The following is a 21,460-nucleotide window of genomic DNA, read 5'->3' on the forward strand; positions in this document are numbered from 1 at the left end:
TTTGTATTTCCGGGCTTTTCAGCCCATCAGATGGGACCTAGTCCTGCCCCTGCTTCCGGCCGCGGCTCCTCCCCCGTAGCCTACACAGAGAGGGTTCAGCGCCACGTGGAGACGCCATTTTAAGTCAGGTTTGTCTGCTGACTCAAAGGACATTTCATGTTCGTGTACCTGGTCCTTCACAGACAGCTTGCCTCACAAATACATAAGCAAGTTCTCTGAAGGAATCAGAAGCATCTGAAAGCATTGATTTTTCAACTTGCATTTTCAAAAAGATCAGCAAGGGCCTTAGGAAACACTTGAGCCAAATTAGCTGTTAGACATGGGAAGGAAAGCTGGTTTATGGATTGACAGCAGGTTTGAGTAAGGAGAAAAGAAGATGGTAAGAAATTCTTAATTTTCTGAAGGGAATTCATCAAAGGACCTTTACTTGGAACTATGACATCGAACAGTTGGTGTCGGCTGCTACTTGTTTAGGTTTCTAGTTTCTTTTAATCTATGTGTTGTAGTAATGTGTGCGCCGCACAATGTTGTGATTTTGATGAGTAAGCTGCCATCTGTACATGCCATTTTTATAGCCTGCTATTTCTCCTCAATAGTCTGCCACCAGCTAACTGAAAAGACAAAAATCCTGCTGTTGCATTGCCTGAGCCTAGTTGTCTTTAGAGTGATCTGGAATTATAGACATCCATTGCAGGGAGACTAAAACCTGTAGTGCACTGGTTTAGCTTCATAAAGGCTGATAATGCGATTTCTTGCCCCCATCTTTGAAAACTGGCCTCATAAGATTTCAGTAAGGCATAATCCTAATTACATTGTAAAAACATATTTGGATTGTGAATGCCTGATGATCTACTGCCATTTAATTGTAGCTAAAAGAGTGTGTTTGTTTCTAAAAATTTTTTAAGTAAAAATGACTGTCTGTGATCGGTCACATGGTAAAATATGTTATGATAAACTGCTAGGTGCTTGTTTGTGAGCTTCATTTGCTTTCCCATCTTATTAAGTTGTAGAGGCATAGATTTGATGGTCAAGAGTGCTCGTGGGAACATCCAGTGTAACATTCTGGATGATAAAAAGCATAAAACTTCCCAATAGGTATAGTTAGTTAGAGCTCCTCCTTTTTGATTTTTTGGGTAGTGGAAAAATCATATATTGTTGGTTTAAAAATAATATTGAAAAGAATCATGTTAAGAAGAAGCCCATACAACTGTTAACAACCTGTTACAATGCTCAATCATCCTTGCTTTTTGTCTGTGTTTGTGGCTAGCACTGTGCAGTACAAAGTAGGGAAGTGTATGTAGGCAATGAATTGACATGCTTTGTATGCCATTCTGGAGTGAATAGCCAGTCTCTTTGACTCCAGGAAATTCAGGCATCTAATTTTGATGCTCTGAACTGCACATAAGAAAAGTGACAAAACTATCCTGGAGTAAATCATTGGGATAAATCCTTTCTCTCCCAAGCTGAAATCTGGGCAACCGAAGCTTCATGCCACTTATTTTGTGGAGTCTTTACCTGTTAGATGGAAGAGCCTCACATTCTTACAGTTAACATGGTCAAATTGCTCCTTTGTGTATTGATAAATTGAACAATTTATGGTACTGTGTCTTCCACTGTAAGGTATATTTTTCTGTACTTCATTTAAACCCTTTATTCCTTTCTGAACTGTCTCCAACATTTCTAACTCCTTAAACTATAAGCATTAGAATTTACTCAAATGCTTTATTTTCTGGCACAGAGCTCCATCAGTCATCCATTGAGCATAAACTTTAAGTCAATTTCAAAGTCTTTGTTTTTAACAATATTGTTTTCCCAACCTGTAAGAAAAATTTATACTTTGCTGTTCTTACAATTATTATTTTCTGCTCTTCTATTTCAATGCACATCTGCTTTACTCAATTTACCAAATGTTCCAGCACCCTGACTTGTTGTCTTCATTATTTACAATTCTCACAAAATTTGTTCTCTGTTTGAGTTGTGTGATTCAGCACCTTTATTAGTCTCGTCATCAGAAAATCTGTTTTCTTTTCCTACTTCTCTAATCTGGCAATATTTTTTGTTTATATAAGGTTTGTAAGCAATTTATTCCCTGCATCTTTTTTCTCTCTCAGGCTGTTGTAGTGGAAACAGCTCCGCGGGTGAAAGATGTCTTTCATCAACTTAGTAAAAGCAAGATGGTACCATTATTTAAGAACCATTTCTGGACTTTAACATCAGAGTCTAAATCTGAATATGCCTTCTAAAACAGAACCTTTCACATAAAGATCTTATAAGCAATGGAAGATTAAGGTTGCTAAAACTTTCAAATCTTCCTATCTTTGGTGTACTTTTTTTATCTTGCAAAGATAACTGTTCCCCTGATTGCAAAAACAGATCAGTATAATGACATTGGCACTGAAAGACATTTTCATGTAAGAACTGATTGCAGTATAGCAATTTTCTTTTTTCTCTCTACCCAGATTTTCTTGTTTCCCAATCCACCTTTCTCTCATTACTGAATTAATTTAAAAGTAGCCTAGGATATCATTAAACAATGGGAAAATATTATCAAAAAGTACCTCAAAAGGAAATCCTGTCAAGAGCAGAGGAATGATTGCACTTGGTCAGACCAAAAGTCTCCACCTACTCCACTATCTTGTTTCTAATAGGGTCTATGAACAGCTACTAAAAGAAGAGTATAAGAAAAAGTCAATATTACACATTCTCCTAATATTCTACTAACTTGTACTGAGGAGATTAATGAGCTAGATGTTCTTGTCTCTATGCAGAATGCTGTTTCTCAAAGATGTTTTGTTTTGAAAAGCTTTTGATGATGAAGCCTGCATCCTGGGCTTCATCCAAAGAAGCATGGCCAGCAGGGTGAGGGAGGTAATTCTCCCTCTCTGCTCTTGACTGGTGAGACTGCACCTAGAGTACAGCTCTGGAGCCCTCAACACAGGAAAGACATGGAGCTGTTGGACAGCATCCAGAGAAGGGCCATGAAGATGATCAGAGGGCTGGAGCACCTCTTCTATGAAGACAGGCTGAGAGAGTTTTGGCTGTTCAGCCTGTAGAGGCGAAGGCTCAGGGAGGCCTTACAGTGGCCTTCCAGTACCTGAAGGGGCTACAGGAAAGGTGGGAAAGGGCTTTTCACCAGAGGGGGCAGTGATAGGAGAAGGGGTAATGGTTTTAAAATGAAAGAAGGTAGATTTAAAATTATACATGTGGGGAGATCAGAGAGAGATGTTTTGGGTGTTTTTTTCCTGAAATACATTAAACTATTTCTAGCAGCTGAAGAATGGAATAAGCAAAAATTCTGACACTTAATTCAATAGGTTTAATTGAGGGTTAGAAGTGAAGTGAGTTTTCATCTATAAAAGAAACAATTTATTAGGTGACAGTGGATTACAGTGACATTAAGAACATATGAATAGCCAGGCTGAGAGAAATGAAGGACCTATTTTTCCAAGTACTCTATGTCTGAGAGGGAACTCAGATAGACTGGAAGGATAAGAACAGGCCAAGCACGTGTGATACTCCCTTCATACTTCCCTAGCTTCTCACCTATTTCAATTGAAGGAATTTCCTGATATTGTTCATTAATTTATTTAAATTGATTTGCCTATTTTTTAATATTCAGTAGCTCTCTCAGTACATCCAGTTTTGCTGTGGGCTTTTATCAGCTTCTTGCATCCACAAGGTCTTTTGACAAGGAATTTCACAGGTCTGGTTCCTGTTGCATGAAAAACACATCCATTTTGGTGGGTTTGTGCTTGCATCCTTCTAGCATGGCATTTTGTTCTTGTTTTTGACAAAGGAGTAAACAGTCAATCTCATCTCCCTGCACTTTCTGGTGTGGAGACCTCTATTCTGTCTCCATTCAGCCATTTGTCAGTCAGCCATTTGTCAGCCAGAGTGAAGAGTCCCATGCTACCCAGTATCTTCTGTGGAAACCATTCCATATCTTTGGTAATTCATCTTGCTTGGTTTGTATTTCTCCCATTTCTAATATTCTACTTCAAGTGAGAATATCTGTGAGAATACAAGGCATTCAAGGTACATACTAACCCTAAGATTTTACAGCAGCAAAAGTATGTTATCTCTTCCTTGCCTGTTATTTTCTAATAATTCGATTTGAACTTTTTTTTTGGTGTGTTCCTAAGCACTGAATCCATGTTTTCACAGAAATAATGCCAAGATGTAACATAATGCCAACATCTGCTCCCAAGTGAAAATTATGAGCTCAGAACCTATCTTTTTAAATATATGTAGCTATGTATGGTTTTCCCCCTGTGTATCACTTACATCTATTGACACGAAATGTAATTTACCATTTTCTTTTCCAGCCACTCAGTCCTGTAAGGGCCTTCTGAAATTCTTCACAGTAAGCTCTTAGCATTACTACCTTAATAACCTCCTAGTATGAATAAGCCTTGTCACCTTACTGTTCACTTCCCTTTTCTAGATCATTTATGAATGTAAATTAAATAGCCTAAGTTCTTACCCAGACTCCTGTGGAACTTCATTTACTCTTCTCTTTTTTTTCCTATTTTTAACTAATAATTTATTTAGGGTATATTTATCCAAACTGTCACAATCTTGGAAAGAAACTAGACTTTTTTCCTAAGGAAGATCTAAATTTTCCATGTATGTTGAAGCATCTCACTCACGAGGAGGTGATTGCATAAACTTATTTTTAATGTCTAAAATCTTTACATAAACATTTATACTTGCTGGAATTAACAGTTAAAACTATTTCTTAAGGAAGATCTTATTAAAGATACCGATAAATGTATTACCTTAGAAATTGCTGACTGTGATCTCTTTGATCAACCTCAAAACTATGTATTTGTATTTTATCAGCCTTATCACAGTATGGCAGTGCCATGTTTGCTGTCTTTGACAGTTTATCTAAGGTTCTAAACCTGAAGTAGTGTATAGTCTAATATATCAACTGGTACACCATTGCTATTGTTACTATTAACAAAAATATCGTGGATACTGATCAGGTTTCCATGCCAGCATTTGCTAGTTTCTCTTGTCCTTCACTGAGCATTTAAGACAATGACAGGCAGAAAAAAGTCTTTGAAAGGCTGCCACTGGATTTTTAGTACTGTTGTGGATCCCTTTTTAAAATATGTTACATTTTGAACATCTATTTACATAACAGTTGCACTTCTCATACTTACCTGTATTTAACTTGCATTAGCATCACCACGTCAACCCCAGCTCATTCCTTACGTTCCTCAAATAGGAAAAAAATCAAACAAATTGCAGTCATTATTTCATTAAGTATCTGTATTACTGTCATTTGTGGACCAAAACCCTTTAACTGTGGGCATTGTAAAAGGACAGGACATAGATGGTTCTCACTAAGATTTCAGAGATCTTTGTGAGTTTTAAAGTATCTCTGACTGCTCATAAAGGCCTCTGAGGTTTTAAAGCCTGTTTCCCTTCTGTCACATGATCACAGATTTTCTTTGTCTCACAAAACCAGATGTTGCTTTTTTGTTCAAATGGAATAGCAGGAAGTGTCTTAATTTACATTCAAAATAGAAATAAAATTATTAACTAATTAACTAAAGCATGCTGATCTATAATCCCTGCTCAGCTAGTCAGATTCCAGTCAAATTCCCTCCTTATTCCCAAACAAACACACAAAGATTTATTTAAAGGGACATAATTAAATGGTCTGTAGTGCAAATACATTTGAAACATTTTCACAGTCTTGGAGAATGGCATCTGTACTGAAACAACTATTTAGTCTGTATGTCTGAATCATGCAGAAATCCAATTACAGCATTTTTTCTTTTTTTTTTTTTGTTAATCATATGCAAATGTGAAGAAAGAAAGGCTAGGCAGAAAAAGAAGACATCATTTTTGTGGAAAGGGTAAAGGGTAAAGATTCTCTTCTTTTGGATGTATGGAACCAATATTTCTTTCTGATCACCAGAAAAAAAAGATAAAGTGTTGAGAATTGTATAAGGAGCAAACCTTTTCTTCTGAGCTTCACAAATTTCAAAGTTGCCATCTGGACTATCAGCTTCTGTTGAGGCCATGCAGTCATGTTCAGGTATGACAAAACATTGTCATGGAGATGGCTTTTGAAGAAATCTTTGAATAATTTTTTTTTTCTTTGTAACTGAATTTACCCACCAAGAAGGAATCAAGTTATTTTTCTAATACCTATATTAAGATCTAGACTTTTAAATTTTTAAATATTTGTTCACTCTCTTACTGTGATAGAGACTTTCTCTTTTCCCAGTTTGCATCGGTTCTTGTGGAGGAAGGGAGAGGAATTTCACCACTCAGGGAGGATCTGCAGAAAAATTGTATTTCATGTAGTCTAGTTTGTATTGCCATTTGTAGAAACTCCCTAATTAAATGGGTAAAGAGACAATTGCATTTTTTAACATGGAGTCTTATATTTTGGTGGGCATTTCCTTTCTGACTAATTGGTCTGAATTGTAAGAAACTTAGTTCCTGGAGGACAAGTGTGTGTACTAACTCTTTGGAGCATCCTGGAGCATAAATATGTAACAGTTATTTTACTGGGTCATAAAGAAAGCTCCATCTCACCCAAGATCCTGTCCTGGACATTAGCCAAAAGCAGATATCCAGGACACAGGGTATGAATAGTCTTATATAAAGGAGTCAGATAAGGAGACCCAAAGTTCTGCTAGAGCTCAAACTAGTAAGGGATGTGAAGGGTAACAAGAGGGACTTCTGTAAGTGCATGGCCAGCAAAAGGCAAATGAAGGAAACTGTGGGCCCACTTCTCAATCGGGCAAGCAACCTAGTTACAAAGGATATGGAGAAGGCCTCTGTGCCTTCTTTGCACTTTTTTTTTTCCTTTTCCATCTGCGCCCAGGCCTCCTAGGCCCGTTTACCTAGTAGCACAGCATGTGGAAATGGAGCGTTACCTGCAGAAGATAAACTGAAGAAGCACTGAAGTGTACTGGACATACAGAAATCTGTGGGACCTTTGAACATCCTTTTGTAAGTGCTATATACACAGTCAGTGGCAAAACAATTTTCTTTATTTTGTTCTATGTTTTTGTCTTCATAATTCCTAACATTCTGTTTGCCTTTTTGACCTCTGCTGAGCATCTGGCAGCAATTATAGGCCCTTAGTGGTCCTCTGATTAGAAACAATAGCCAGCAATTACAGCCTGTTCTTACCCTCTTTCCCCTGTAATAACTGAACCTCTTATGACTGCTGTTTTCAATTCTTGTAGAAGGAGTCAGTAAAACTATCATCATGGACTTCCAGAGGGCAGACTCTGATCTGTTCAGGAGACTGATTGACAAAGTCTCCTGGGAGACTGTCATGAAGGCTAAAGGAGTCCAGGAAGGCTGGACATATTTCAAGAGGAAGTCTTGAAGGTCCAGCAGCAGGCTGTCCCCATGTGCTGAAAGACAAGATGTCGGGGGAGAAGACCAGCCTGGCTAAATAGAAGGATTTGGCTGGAGCTCAGGAAGAAAAGGAGAGTTTATGGCCTCTGGAAGAGGGGACAGGCCTCTCATGAAGAATATAGAGATGTAGTAAGGCAATGCAGGAAGAAAATTAGAAGGGCCAAAGACCATCTTGAACTCAATTTGGCTACTGCTGTCAAGACAATAAAAAATCTGACTATAAATGCATTAATAACAGAAAGAGGACTAGGGAGAATCTCCATCCTTTGTTGGATGCAGGGATAAACATAGTGACAAAGGTTGAGGAAAAGGCTGAGATGCTAAATAACTTCTTTGCCTTAGTCTTTAGCAGTCAGACTGAGTGCTTCGTAACCTTTACAGTAAAGAAGTTTCTCCTCATGTTGAGGTGGAACTTCCTATGTTCTAACTGATACCCATTGTTCCTTGTCCTATTACTGGGCACTACCAAAAAGAGACTGGTCTCTTCCTTTTGACACCCACCCCTCAGATATTTAAAGACATTGATAAGATCCACTCTCAGCCTTCTCTTCTCAAGGCTCAACAGCCCCAGTTCTCTCAGCCTTTCTTCATAGGAGGGATGTTCAAATCCCTTAATCATCCTTGTACCTCTCCTTTGGATTCTCTCCAGTAGATTGCTTTGAACTGGGGAGCCCAAAACTGGATACAGTATTCCAGGTGTGGTCTCACCAGGGCAGAGTAGAGGAGGAGAGGAGCCTCCCTACACCTTCTGGACACACTTTTCCTAATGCACCCCAGCATACCATTGGCCCTCTTGGTGTCAAGGGCACATTGCTGTCCCATGGATAGCTTACTGTCCACTAGGAATCCAGGGTCTTTCTCCATGGATGACCCCCAGTCTTCACTGGTGCCTGGTATTATTCCTCCCCAGTTGCAGGACTCTACACCTGATTTCAGTAAAGCATTTGACACCGTCTCCCACAGCATCCTTGTAGATAAGTTGATCAAGTATAGGTTTGGTGATCAGGTAGTGAGGTGAATCAGGAACTGGTTGAAAGGAAGGAGTCAGAGAGTTGTAGTCAATGGGGCAGAATCTGGTTGGAGGTGTGTGACTAGTGGAGTCCCTCAGGGGTCGGTACTGGGACCGGTGTTGTTCAACATCTTCATCAACGACCTGGATGAGGGTATAGAATGTCCCCTCAGCAAGTTTGCTGATGACACTAAGCTGGGAGGAGTGGCTGACACACCAGAAGGCTGTGCTGCCATTCAGAGAGACTTAGATAGGTTGGAGAATTGGGCGGGGAGAAACATGATGAAATTCAACAAGGGGAAGTGCAGAGTTTTACATTTGGGGAAGAACAACACCATGTCCCAGTACAGGTTGGGGGCTGAACTGCTGGAGAGTAGTGTAGGTGAAAGAGACCTGGGGGTCCTGGTAGACAGGAGGATGACCATGAGCCAGCAATGTGCCCTTGTGGCCAAGAAGGCCAATGGCATCCTGGGGTGCATTAGAAAGGGTGTGGTTAGTAGGTCAAGAGAGGTTCTCCTCCCCCTCTATTCTGCATTGGTGAGGCCACATCTGGAGTATTGTGTCCAGTTCTGGGCCCCTCAGTTCAAAAAGGACAGGGAACTGCTCGAAAGAGTCCAGCGCAGAGCTACGAAGATGATTAGGGGAGTGGAACATCTCCCTTATGAGGAAAGGCTGAGGGAGCTGGGTCTCTTTAGCTTGGAGAAAAGGAGACTGAGGGGTGACCTCATCAATGTTTACAAATATGTAAGGGGTGAGTGTCAGGGGGACGGAGTTAGGTGCCCAGAGAGGTTGTGGAGTCTCCTTCACTGGAGACACTCAAAGCCCACCTGGGTGCGTTCCTGTGTGATGTACTCTAGGTGACCCTGCTCTGGCAGGGGGGTTGGACTAGATGATCTTTTGAGGTCCCTTCCAACCCCTAGGATTCTATGATTCATGAGGTTCACCTTCACCCAGCTCTCTATCATGTCTAGATCTTGTTAGTATTCACAGTATTTTTAAATTTTTAAGCTTTTTCTTTCCTATTGCAGTTTATATCACTAAGCTCTGTTTCTCAGTTCAGGAGAAGGCTGTTGTATGCTTCTCAAGTGTAATGGCTTGGAATTTTAATGTCAAAAGAAAACAATGTAATGAAAACTTGACTGTAGCAGCAATTCAGGATTCAGTAGACTGTAACACAGAATTAAACAACTGTTAAAATCCTCTCACAAAGTAGTTTTTTAACTCTAGTGTAAAACAGTCTTTGCTTTTAAATTAATCAAAACTAGTCATCTCCATAGAAGGGGAAAAAATAAAAATTGTTTTCTACAGGGATGTCACTATTGTCTTTTGTGACAGTGTGCAGTATTCACATTTAAGTGCTCAGCTTCTTAGCTTCTACAAAAGAACTATTTGCAGACCCTCTGCTTTTCTATTAAGCAAGCAAGGAGTGTGGCTAAAGCATACTGAAGTAATGCTCATTTCTGGTGAGAATTGGAATGGCTTTTTTGTGTTGTACTTATACAGTTCCCAGCACTGGCTGAGTTTCTGTGCCATGACACAGGAATTTTAAATGTTACAAAGGTAACAGAAATGCTACTGATTCAATGATAAGCCGTGAAAAAATAAATTCAGTGTTCAAAAAAATATCATTTTTATCTTCAGAAGTCTCTCTGGTCCTCTGTTGTCACTCATTCCTGTTCTTCATCTGGTCATTTAATTTCATTGTGTGTGTACAGTAAAGCACTGCATGATTTGTAAATAATTTCAAGAACCCTTAAAAGAATTTTTTTCCTATGACTTACCATTGTGGTGATGAACAAATTATTTCACTTTAACTGAGAGGATAATGCACACTACTGTATATCAGTATACAGGATTTTTGTATGCCAACAGCAGGAAGTAATACCATGCCTTTTCAAGGGAAATATGTAGGTAGATATAGTAACATGTAACGGATTTGAAAAGAATTTTTAAAGTACAGAATTTTGTAAAATGCAGTATATTGTAAGAATTTTATTTTGTAGCAGGTGTGTAAAAATATTTAAATTATTATCTGAAAGACAATTGGTAGGATATTTTAATGGATTTGGTGAGTATAGTGGTGTTTGCTAGAAAAGTAATTAATTATTTTGAGAAAGCTCAGATGTGGTTGTGGCTTCAGAAATAGTTACATACTTCTACAAGTTAAAGTAACTCAGTGTCCATTTGTAAAATTAACTAAATGCAACTAAATTTTTTTTAAATGTGCAGCTTTTTCTTATGATAACCTACGGAACACCCAGATATTGTCAAAAGTCAAGGAAAAATCTAGTTGTGAGAAATATGGTAAATAAATAGGCTGCATGTCTGTGTGTGATATTTAGATGTGATGTCTCATCGTGTACTTGACTTCTACTTTATTTGATGTAGAAACAGCAGTTATACACTGAGTTTACAAGTAGCCTGTATACTATGAAGTGTATTAACAATTTTCTTTGAGGAATGTGGGTGATATCTTAAACTAATATGAACTGAAATTTTCAAAGGTACCTCCCAGTTTTATTCAGAATTCATTTTATGGGTATGTTTGTAGGGCTTGGAAACATACTTCCCAAAACAAAGCAGTTCCTGAAATTATTTTTGAAGGTAATTTTTTTTAGTTCAATATTTCACTTAGTAATTTATTGTCTTTTCCACTTTATTGTTTGTTCAGCTTTGCCTTGAATAAGAAGAAAATATTTAACCCAGTTGACTAGTAGTCTTAGTGGTTATGCATAAAGGCAAACTTCATTCTAGAAAATAATTTCCATCTTTCCAATGTTAAACGCAAAAGACTCCCAAGGACATTACCACTCTGCAGGGCAGTTGTGTATGATGTTTATAGAACCAGTTTTAATTTAGCATAATTTGAAAAGTGACTTTTCATAATATTAAATCGCAGTATCTCCCTTTAAATTATGAGTCTTTAAATTATGTTGGTCTTTGCGCTTTTATCTGAGAGGATACTTTGTGTTTGAAAAACAAATTTGGAAAACTATCCAGTTCAGGATTTTACTGAGTCACATACTGAAATGCAACTTTAAATTTAGCAGCTATCTCTTTCTTAAGATATCTAACTGTGTCACTGCAAGCATGCTATTTTAACTAAATCTTCTGCAAAAATTTACCAATGCATATTGAAGTGTTTCTCTTCACCTCGATCATATTACTGTGACACCCTAGAAATACTTATGTTGTTTGCATTTTCTATGGCCACCTTCCTTTAGCATTGGTGTATCCTGACACCAGAGTGAGCCTCAGCCAATGCCTTGCCCAGGAGTTCTGTGTAGTTGGTTAAAAATAGAGTTACTGGCCAGGTATGTCAGAGGACTCAAGGGAGTGGTAGGAAGCTGTGCAGGGGGAGGTTTAGGTTGCACATTAGGAAATGATTCTTCACCCAGAGGGTGGTGGAGCACTGGAATAGGCTCCCCAGGAAGCAGAAATGGCACTGAGCCTGACAATATTCAAGAAGCATTTAGACAATGCCCTCAGGGACATGGTGTGAACTTTGGGGTAGTCCTGTTCTGGGGCTGGAGTTGGACTTGGTGATCTAGGGTGTCCAAGGAGGTGGTGGAGCCACCATCCCTGGAGACATCTAAAAAGACAGATGTGGTGCCAGGGGACAGGGTTTAGTGGTGGACATGGCAGGGGTAGGGGAGTGGTTGAACTTAGTGATCTTGAAGGGCTTTTCCAACCAGAGTGATACTGTGATACTAATAATGTATAGTAACCAAAATATTAAGCCGCTATCTAATTTCCTGTTTGTTTTTTCTTCAGATCTTAGTGGTATTAATCATGTTTTTACCGGCTCAGCCAGTGCCTTTCAGCAGTTCTCTATTACTGCAGTTCCTCACAGGATTCTTCCTGACCACGTTTTTTGCAGTTCTCAGCATCTCAGCTGTTTATGATTAAATTATCTCTGCCTTGCAGGTATTTAAATAGCATGTTTTCTTCAGCACTTCTATTAAACGACATTAGAAACCTACTGTTTTCCTGGTAAATAGCTGGTGACGTGCAGGAGAGCCAAGTGTCTCCTCTAAAGTTCTAATTTTTTTACTCAAATCCAGCAAGAAGCAGCGGGTGATCACAAATTGAGCAAGAATAAGCTCTAACACGCTGGACTGGCGTTTTCTGTTTGCTATATATTAGCAAGTAACCAGCCTGAATTCTTGCATGTCAGTCTGACAGTGTCCATATGCACTTTAGTATGTAGGAAGAGGATATGTTAGCGCCAAGAACTTCCTTTCAATACAGAATTGCCCCAGATGCTGACCTGTGCACTTTCAGTTTGAAAGGCTCTAGTATTTCTTTCATTTCTTAGGGATGGGCCAGTTTTGACATGTACTTGATGTTATACTTTTGGATTTGTAGTTAACTGTGGGGAAGCAGATATGTGCTCTTCTAGCAAATTCAGAAGTTATTTCCTAATTTTAGAGTTACTTTGCCATGAGTCTTTACCTCACTCCTACCACTTTGGTAATACTAGCTTTAGACACTAGATGGTAATCATCTTCTGGTAAACTCAGCATGCATTTCACTGTGTGGAATACCTTTCTATAGCTATATTTGCGCTGCTGAAAGACTAAGATGCATTTATTTCAGAGTAATAACTTTTAAAATGATAATATTTCTCAGTTTGTTTGGTTTATGTTCTGTTTAGTTGAATATAAAAACCTAGAAGATTACAGGTACTGTTTACCTTGCTGTTACTTTTGCTGTCATTGTTATTCCTCCTATGTAAAAGCTGGAAGGTCAATGCTTGTTATAATTTTCTCAGAAAGATGAAATTAATATGTAAAATTTCTTACTTTGTTTCAAATATGGTCGATTTTTTCCCAGTATTTGTGGAGAATTAAAATAACAGTAGCTGTTGTTGCCATTATTCAAACTGTAGATCATGTAATTTAAATCTGAAATTCTTTGGCTTGTTCCTGTTTACTTATTATGTTTTATAGACAGTCATTTAATAAGTGCTTTAAAATGAAGAGGCTAAGTATGTAAAATATATATTTACTTCTCTAATATGTCTTACTGAAGCAGTATCACAGATACTCCTGAGGATGTGGTTAAAATAATGTATATGTGGTTAGACATATATAAATGTATTTCTTAATAGAGAAAAGTGTGAAAACTTTTCTATTTGAGGAGAATGTTGGTTTCACTTGCATTTGTCACTATTTGCCTTCAGCGCCTGCTAAAAAAAAAATGTCCTCACTGTGGTGGCATGGCCAACTAGATGCTTTTTGTTTCCTTTTTTAAGGCTTTGAAGTAGTTGCAGGGATTGCTGTGGACAGGCTGCAGCTGAGCACAAGGCCAGGTCCCTTGTTAGAGATGATTTCTGTGGGTTTGAGTGCAGCAGTGGTCTGAGAGAAGGGCTGATGCAGCCATTGAGGTCCAGGGAATAGATTCAAATTCGAAGAGAGAGTAAAGGGGACAAAAGAACCATCAAGCCTTGAACGCGTAGAATTCTAGAATGCCAGGTTGGAAGGGACCTCAAGGATCATCTGGTCCAACCTTTTTAGGTAATACTGTAGTTTATGTGAGATGGCTCAGCACCCTGTCATACTGAGACTTAAAACTGTCCAGTATAGGGGAATCTGCTGCTCCCTTGGACTTGTTTTCTGACTGTATGTAAGGTGGAGTTCTTTGGTAGGCTGTCATGCACTGAAATGATCAAGTGTAAAAAAAAAAAGTGTGAGATTTTGGAGTAAAATCTAGTATGTGTCATAAGTGCTACTAAGTGCTACATATTTTGTACAGCTTTCTTCCCAGAGGAAATTTTGGAAATTGAATGCAGCATGAATGTTGAATTAAGCTAATAGACATTGGAGTAAATAGTTTAAGTGAACAGTTTAATATTTGTAGTTAGGCAAATATTTCCATTTGCATTACAATATGCGTTTTCTCATGGGCGAAGTTCATTGCTTGATTAAATGAAGGAAGCTGAAAACCAAGGGTTTTTTCTTGCTTGAGGGATTCAGACATAAAAAGCTTAAAAGTATTAAAAAATCATTCTGTGTTGTTATGTTATGTTATGCAGAGTAATCGTGCAAGTTACTTGTAAGAGTAAGTGGAAGGAGAGTGTCTGCTTCCCTAAGATTATATGATTAAGGACCTTGCCAAATGGGATGCTAAAGGAAAAGGAGGCAATTAAGGGGTGTGAAAGGAGTCAGTTACATGTGAAACAGGACTGGTGAGTACGTTTGGCTGAGCCCTGTGCCTGTTCACTGCAGTCTATCCTATCTTCTTACTAAAGTTCAATTTTTCTGAAACATAACATGTACATATAATATGAAGGTCTTATCTGTATAGGGTATGAACCTTAATGAAAAGAAAGTATAAATTAAATCAGAGGACAGGAAGGAACACAGCAAATAAAAGGCTCACGTTACTGGAATTAATGTCAAAATTGTGCAAAACTACTACTGCTAAGATGATGGAAAGCCAAAAAGGGGGAAAAAAGGAAAACTCTCACAAGTTATTGTTACAGTGTATCTCTTTTGAAATGTTTAACACCTACCTCATGTACATTTCGTAAGATTAATTTAGAATGTGCTGAGATAAGGTTTATTTAACATATAACACTGTAAGGCTCATAGAGCTCCCTGTGCCCATTTGCTTATGTATGTAACTACTGAGGAGTGGCTGTGCAAGATCATGTCAAAGCTCCATCTCTCCCAGTCTCCTGCCTGCAGCTGTGACCAGTAAAGTATTCCCCATGAAGAGTCCCCAGTAAGAGAACCATGCAGTGATGCTGTCCTGGAATACTCTCCTAGTAACAATTTGTGGTTTGTGCACTTTCTGAACCTGATAATTTGTATTTTATATGCCCAGATGTTTTTTTATTTCATTGATCTGTCCCAATACTTTAGAATCCAGTATTTTTACCATTTCCTCTGGTACTGTCCCATCTCAGAAAAGGCTGAAACCAATGTGTTTCATTTTTTTATCTCCCAGGTCTGTGGTCAGTTTACAGAAAACAGAAGACATCATCCTAAGTTGTTTGTTTCTTTCTACTGGGAAAAGTTTCTTTCTATGGGAGAAGTTTATAATTTTTTCTTGATTATTCTTCAGACTATTCACTGAATATAACTTACATAAGTTTATTCCCAGATGTACTAGAAAACCAAAGATTACTTCATCCATGTTGTAACTGTAAGTTTAACTGAATTATTTTAACTGAATAGGCTAATTTTCTAAGGTATTTCCTCCCTTTATGGAGGAGTAAGTCTGCTAGAGATTGATTCTGTTAAGAATTTGGCTGTTGATATGTACCTCCCTCAAATATTGCCTATTTTTCTGAAACCTGCTGCACACAGCTAAGATACAGAATTCTGTTCTCTCCTGAAGTGCATATTTAACTGGGCTTAAGCTAAAAAAATAACAACGTACATGCCATCCCCATATCAGAGATTTAGGGAGGAGGAAATGTTGTATTTATTGCAAAGTATATGGACAATTCTGTGGAAGTATAATGCAATTGCTGTAATTCAGTTTTGGCTGGTACACCTGAATTTCTTGCTTGGAATGAGGAATGGGATATCTTTGTGGAGCCTGAAGTTATTAAAGAATGCTTCATTAACATCAATGGGCAAATATGTTTGCTTGTCATACTCTGGAGTTTTGGAAGGTCTATCAGTACCACTGAATGCTGAGTTCCGAGGTGAGAGAATGCAGGAGGTCATAATTTAGATTGAGGCAACACACCAAGCAAACCAAGCCATATGATGAAATAGGAAAAGAAATGAGGCAAAGGTGAAAATGTTAGGGAAAGGGAAAATAAGAATGGATATATTGGAGCAGAGCTGGAATTGTGTAGGACTTTTTAATGTTAAATTGTACTTACCAAAGGATATTAACTGTCAAACTTTTCTTTCTATAGGAGGTTTATGGAGACTCATCTAAGAACAATTCCAAGTGATGCTTTTTCCAATCTCCCTAACATCTCTAGGATGTAAGTTCTGTTTCTGATATTATTATTTTAGCTTTTTTATGGAAAACCACTTTCCTTCTCCAAAATTCTTTCTTCATGTATAAAATCTGAAATTAAAATATTCTTGCACCTTTGCTGTGTCACCACTTACATATTAGAACTGAAGGTAATCATCCCACCATATACAGCCTGAATGAGCTATAGAAGGATGTATTGGGCATTTTTGTCTAAGACCACACATTTAGTGAAGTAGATGTGATAAGTAAGACTATAAATCTTTTTTAATTATTTTTTTTTTCAGTTCTCAAAATATGAGAAATGGTTTGATTAATAACAAATTAACATATTCTACTGCTGGACCTAGCTAAAAATTTTGTTTCAGCTCTCAGCCTGAATTGCTCTCAGCAAATAGTATCTCATTTCATTGGAGACTCTTTACCATTTCCATTCTATGGATGAACTTTCACCAAAACATTAATACTTCTTTGATGTGAGAAGGACTTCCATTGTATAACTTCCTTTGTGTGTAAACAGCTACATGGATGCAAACTGTAAAAACAACCAGCAATTTCTACCTGTTTGCCTCACGTCAACATTTGTCCCATTAGAAAGTGGGACTGTGCTGCTTGTTGATGTCAGCAGTCTAGAGACAAAGTTGTCTCAACTTTGTTTCTTCTTGGTGACTGGCCCATAATCTAACATCCTGTGCATGGCTATTTGATGCAGAGAACTTCTCTGTCATTTCCCAATTCAGTCCCTAGAATCAGAGAGTCATGTAATTTAGAAGGAATCTATGGAGGCCTTGTCACAGTTTAATGCAGGGTCAGCAGTGAAACATGTGACAATAATGCTCTCTGTATACCCTACCCCTCCCACCCAGGTAGGGAAGGGAGAGAGCGAGGAGGAAAGAGACCTTTTGGATTGAAAACTAAGCTAGACAGCTTTAATGAAATACTAATGATAAAAGAAAATATATAAATAGGTTCAGGAATGTGCAAAACCTCTATTGCCTCTCCTTACCCCCAGCAACTCCCATAGCATCTCCTGAGCTGTGAACAGCCCAGAAATGTCCCAGGGGACTGCTGGAGAGAGTGGCAGAGATGAGGACAGAGTTATGAGGGTCAGGAATGCACAAGCCTAGGGATCAAAGGAGATGGATAGATTGAGTCCTCCCTGGATGCCAGCCATGAACAGAAGGGAAAAGGAAGAGGGACTTGATTTCCGTGGTCTTGGAATTTATACTGAAAGTTCCATGTATGTGGATAGAATATTTTGTTTGGCCAGATTTCCTATCTGTCTAGTCCACTCCTCCCTACAGGAGGGTTGTAGATAGGACTTTTCTGCTCCTTTAGTGTTTGAAGAAGCAGTTTCAACAAGAGGAGCAAAGTGTCCTTTGTCTGTTAGCAGTAACTATAAACATTCAGGTGTTATCAGTACATTAGCTGGAAAGCTTGCTCCTACTTTCAGCAAGTGTGCTGCTTAAAAGACAGTTCGCTGAAGAAAAACAAAACAAAACAAAACACAACAACAACAACAAAAAACAGTAAAAAGAAAACTGGATTCATTCTGGCTCAAACAAGGAGAGGCCTCTAGTCTGCCACCTGCTTAAAGCTGGGCCAACCATAAGGTCCAACCAGATTGCTCAGGGCTTTGTTCAGTTTAGTGCTCACCTTTTCTGTGTCATCTGTTGACTAATAAGCCACTTCATTCATCAAGAAGTGCACATTTTTCTTGTTCAGCCTTTTGTTACTAAGGTAGCAATAGAAGCTCTTCTTGACCATCTAAAGAACTTGAAGGTGCATAAATCTATGGGACCTGATGGGATTCACTGATGCGTCCTGAGGGAGCTGGCGGATTAAATTGCTAAGCCTCTTTCCATCATATTTGAGAGGTCATGGCAGTCTGGTGAGGTTCCTGCCCCCCAGCAACTCCCATAGCATCTCCTGAGCTGTGAACAGCCCAGAAATGTCCCAGGGGACTGCTGGAGAGAGTGGCAGAGATGAGGACAGAGTTATGAGGGTCAGGAATGCACAAGCCTAGGGATCAAAGGAGATGGATAGATTGAGTCCTCCCTGGATGCCAGCCATGAACAGAAGGGAAAAGGAAGAGGGACTTGATTTCCGTGGTCTTGGAATTTATACTGAAAGTTCCATGTATGTGGATAGAATATTTTGTTTGGCCAGATTTCCTATCTGTCTAGTCCACTCCTCCCTACAGGAGGGTTGTAGATAGGACTTTTCTGCTCCTTTAGTGTTTGAAGAAGCAGTTTCAACAAGAGGAGCAAAGTGTCCTTTGTCTGTTAGCAGTAACTATAAACATTCAGGTGTTACCAGTACATTAGCTGGAAAGCTTGCTCCTACTTTCAGCAAGTGTGCTGCTTAAAAGACAGTTCGCTGAAGAAAAACAAAACAAAACAAAACACAACAACAACAACAAAAAACAGTAAAAAGAAAACTGGATTCATTCTGGCTCAAACAAGGAGAGGCCTCTAGTCTGCCACCTGCTTAAAGCTGGGCCAACCATAAGGTCCAACCAGATTGCTCAGGGCTTTGTTCAGTTTAGTGCTCACCTTTTCTGTGTCATCTGTTGACTAATAAGCCACTTCATTCATCAAGAAGTGCACATTTTTCTTGTTCAGCCTTTTGTTACTAAGGTAGCAATAGAAGCTCTTCTTGACCATCTAAAGAACTTGAAGGTGCATAAATCTATGGGACCTGATGGGATTCACTGATGCGTCCTGAGGGAGCTGGCGGATTAAATTGCTAAGCCTCTTTCCATCATATTTGAGAGGTCATGGCAGTCTGGTGAGGTTCCTGCTGATTGGGAAAAAGGGAACAAAGCCCCTGTTTTTAAAAAAGGGAAAAAGGAAGACCCAGGGAACTATAGGCCGGCCAGTTTCACCTATGTGCTTGGAAAGATCATGGAGCAGATTCTCCTGGGAAGTCTGCTAAGGCACATGAAAAATAAGGAGGTGATTGTTGACAGCCAACATGGCTTCACTAAGGGAAAGTCATGCCTGACCAACGTCTTGGCCTTCTATAACAAGACTATAGAGATGGTGAATGGTGGCAGAGCAACTGAGTGGTGTCCCTCAGGGGTCAGTATGGGGACCAGTGCTGTTTAACATCTTTGTTGGAGACACGGATAGTGGGATTGAATGTATCCTCAGCAAATTTGCTACTTTTTCTCTTAGATGAATATGCATCTATGTACTCTTTATAGCCAGAAGTAGAGAGTTGTTTCCCTGTGCTGCTTCACCACAGGAATGAAACAAAAAGCACTTCAATAAATTGCTGAAGTGCAAAGATAATTCCTGTCAGAAGTGCATCAGTGCACTGAAAAAAAGGTTTTATAAGGTATCCAGATGCAAGAGAAATGAATGTTTAACATCCTTTAAGGGCTTCACCTGGTACTTCCTACTGACTTAGGACAGGTTGAACATTCAGGATTTTTATGGTCAAGATAAGGAACCTTTCTCCTGGGCTCAGGGTAGTGCTTTCTGGCTACACTCATGAGTACCTCACAGACACCTGACCTGTAGCCCACTTAACAGTTTTCAGTTTCTCCACACAAAGGAGCAACCCCACATTGCACAGTGCTCTCTGCCAGCAGCCCCATGCAAAGCACAACATTTTCCCTGTGCATGTTTTCTCCTGTGCCACACAGTGCCTTTTCATGCCCCTTGAACACTGCTGTCCCACAGCTGGTGCCACCACATGGCTCTCCACACCTACCATGCTTTTGCTCCACGGTGTTCCCACACCTCCCCTGCTCCCCAGTGCCTGCCCATACTATACAGCCCCAACTCAGGGCTTCATTTGCCTTTGCTGCTTCTGGTTTTCCTCTTGTGAAGTACCCCACACAACACCGACCTGCCCTCCATCAGCAGCAGAGAACAGGCACAGCTGTGGGCAGCAACACAGAGGATGCTGAGGCTGAGAAAAAAGCAAAGAAAGGTGGAAAGAGGGAGAAGGAAGAAAATAAAGACAGGAAGTAGGCCCCGTGGCTACTGCCACGTGCCAGCCTTCTTTAAATTCTATGTTCTCAGGCTCTTTCTTTATGACCAATTGTGATTAAAGTGTTATCTGCAAACAGACTTTCTCTGAAGCTGTGCATTTGGTGTTTAAGCTATGACTGTATTCACAATGAGTGTTTAAGGCATTTTGAAATCCTGCGAATTAAACACAGCTGGTAGGGAGGGGAGGTGCTGAATTGTAGCACATCTTCAAAATGGGAAATTAAACATCCATTCCAAGTCCTTCCAGTTCTGATTACTATGATTTTTATTGCTTACATTTAACATACTGTATTATGTATTCATTAGCCAGGGCTCAAATGTTTTTGGAGGCACTCTGGACACTTGGAAGTAAATGTTTATACACCATTTATACATGTTTCTTTTTGACATTCCTGTTTCAGAGGAGATTTCAAATGTGTTCCTGTGGGGTTTGGGTCTTTATAGAGATGACACTAGAGCAGATAAAGCTACTCATTTCCCTGTCATCGGTAATGATGTGGTTTAATTAAGGTACAGAAATATGTCTGCTTATGAAGCAGAAGAGTGGAGGTCAACACAGAAAGAAAATAAGCTGAAAGCTTATTGTCCCACAGCTGAAAGCCATAAAACTGTAACTCAGTCTGCTCCAAGCCAGGCAGTATAGTAAAAAATGTGATATGCAGCAGGGTGAGAAGGCTCATGGTGGCTGTAAGGGTGAGGGAGGGCATTTCTGCCTCTTCTCATATGTGAAAGAAATGCACTTGCCTTACTGATATAAGGTGACCTGTTTTTATCATGGAGCACACAAAATGTACTTTTTAATTCCTAGCCCCATACTGAGGATGCAATGTTTGTTAATTACGGTTTCTAATTCAATTTTCTGTTAAGCTGATTTATATGTAGCTGTCTGCTACATAAAACAAATTTTTATGGTTTTTTTGTGTCATTGATATAACCAATATTTTGGTATGATAAAACATAGGCTCTGTTAAAATGGGATAATTAATTTTCTTTTAAGACTGAAACACCAATTTCCTGGGCAATAAACATTTATTGCTTACAGGGAGACAAAATTAAAGCATCTCACGTAAACATTGAACTCTGCAATACTCAATTACAGAGGTACAGA

General features: G+C 39.1%; 1 protein-coding gene across 3 annotated transcripts in view; it reads left to right on the top strand.

Moving 5' to 3' along the window:
• Nucleotides 1–21,460, top strand: part of TSHR (thyroid stimulating hormone receptor) — a 62,253-nt gene that overhangs the window by 5,639 nt on the left and 35,154 nt on the right. For 2 of the 3 annotated variants that reach the window (XM_009993921.1, XM_009993922.1), the window contains exon 2: nucleotides 16,284–16,355. The exons of the other annotated variant lie outside the window; for it this stretch is intronic. In XM_009993921.1, the coding sequence (XP_009992223.1) occupies nucleotides 16,284–16,355 (72 nt within the window). The remainder of the gene's footprint in view (nucleotides 1–16,283; nucleotides 16,356–21,460) is intronic. 3 annotated transcript variants of the gene reach the window in all.

This window comes from Chaetura pelagica, unplaced genomic scaffold (genome assembly GCF_000747805.2).
Source record: "Chaetura pelagica isolate M959 unplaced genomic scaffold, ChaPel_1.0 scaffold11, whole genome shotgun sequence".
In the NCBI taxonomy this organism is placed as follows: domain Eukaryota; kingdom Metazoa; phylum Chordata; class Aves; order Apodiformes; family Apodidae; genus Chaetura; species Chaetura pelagica.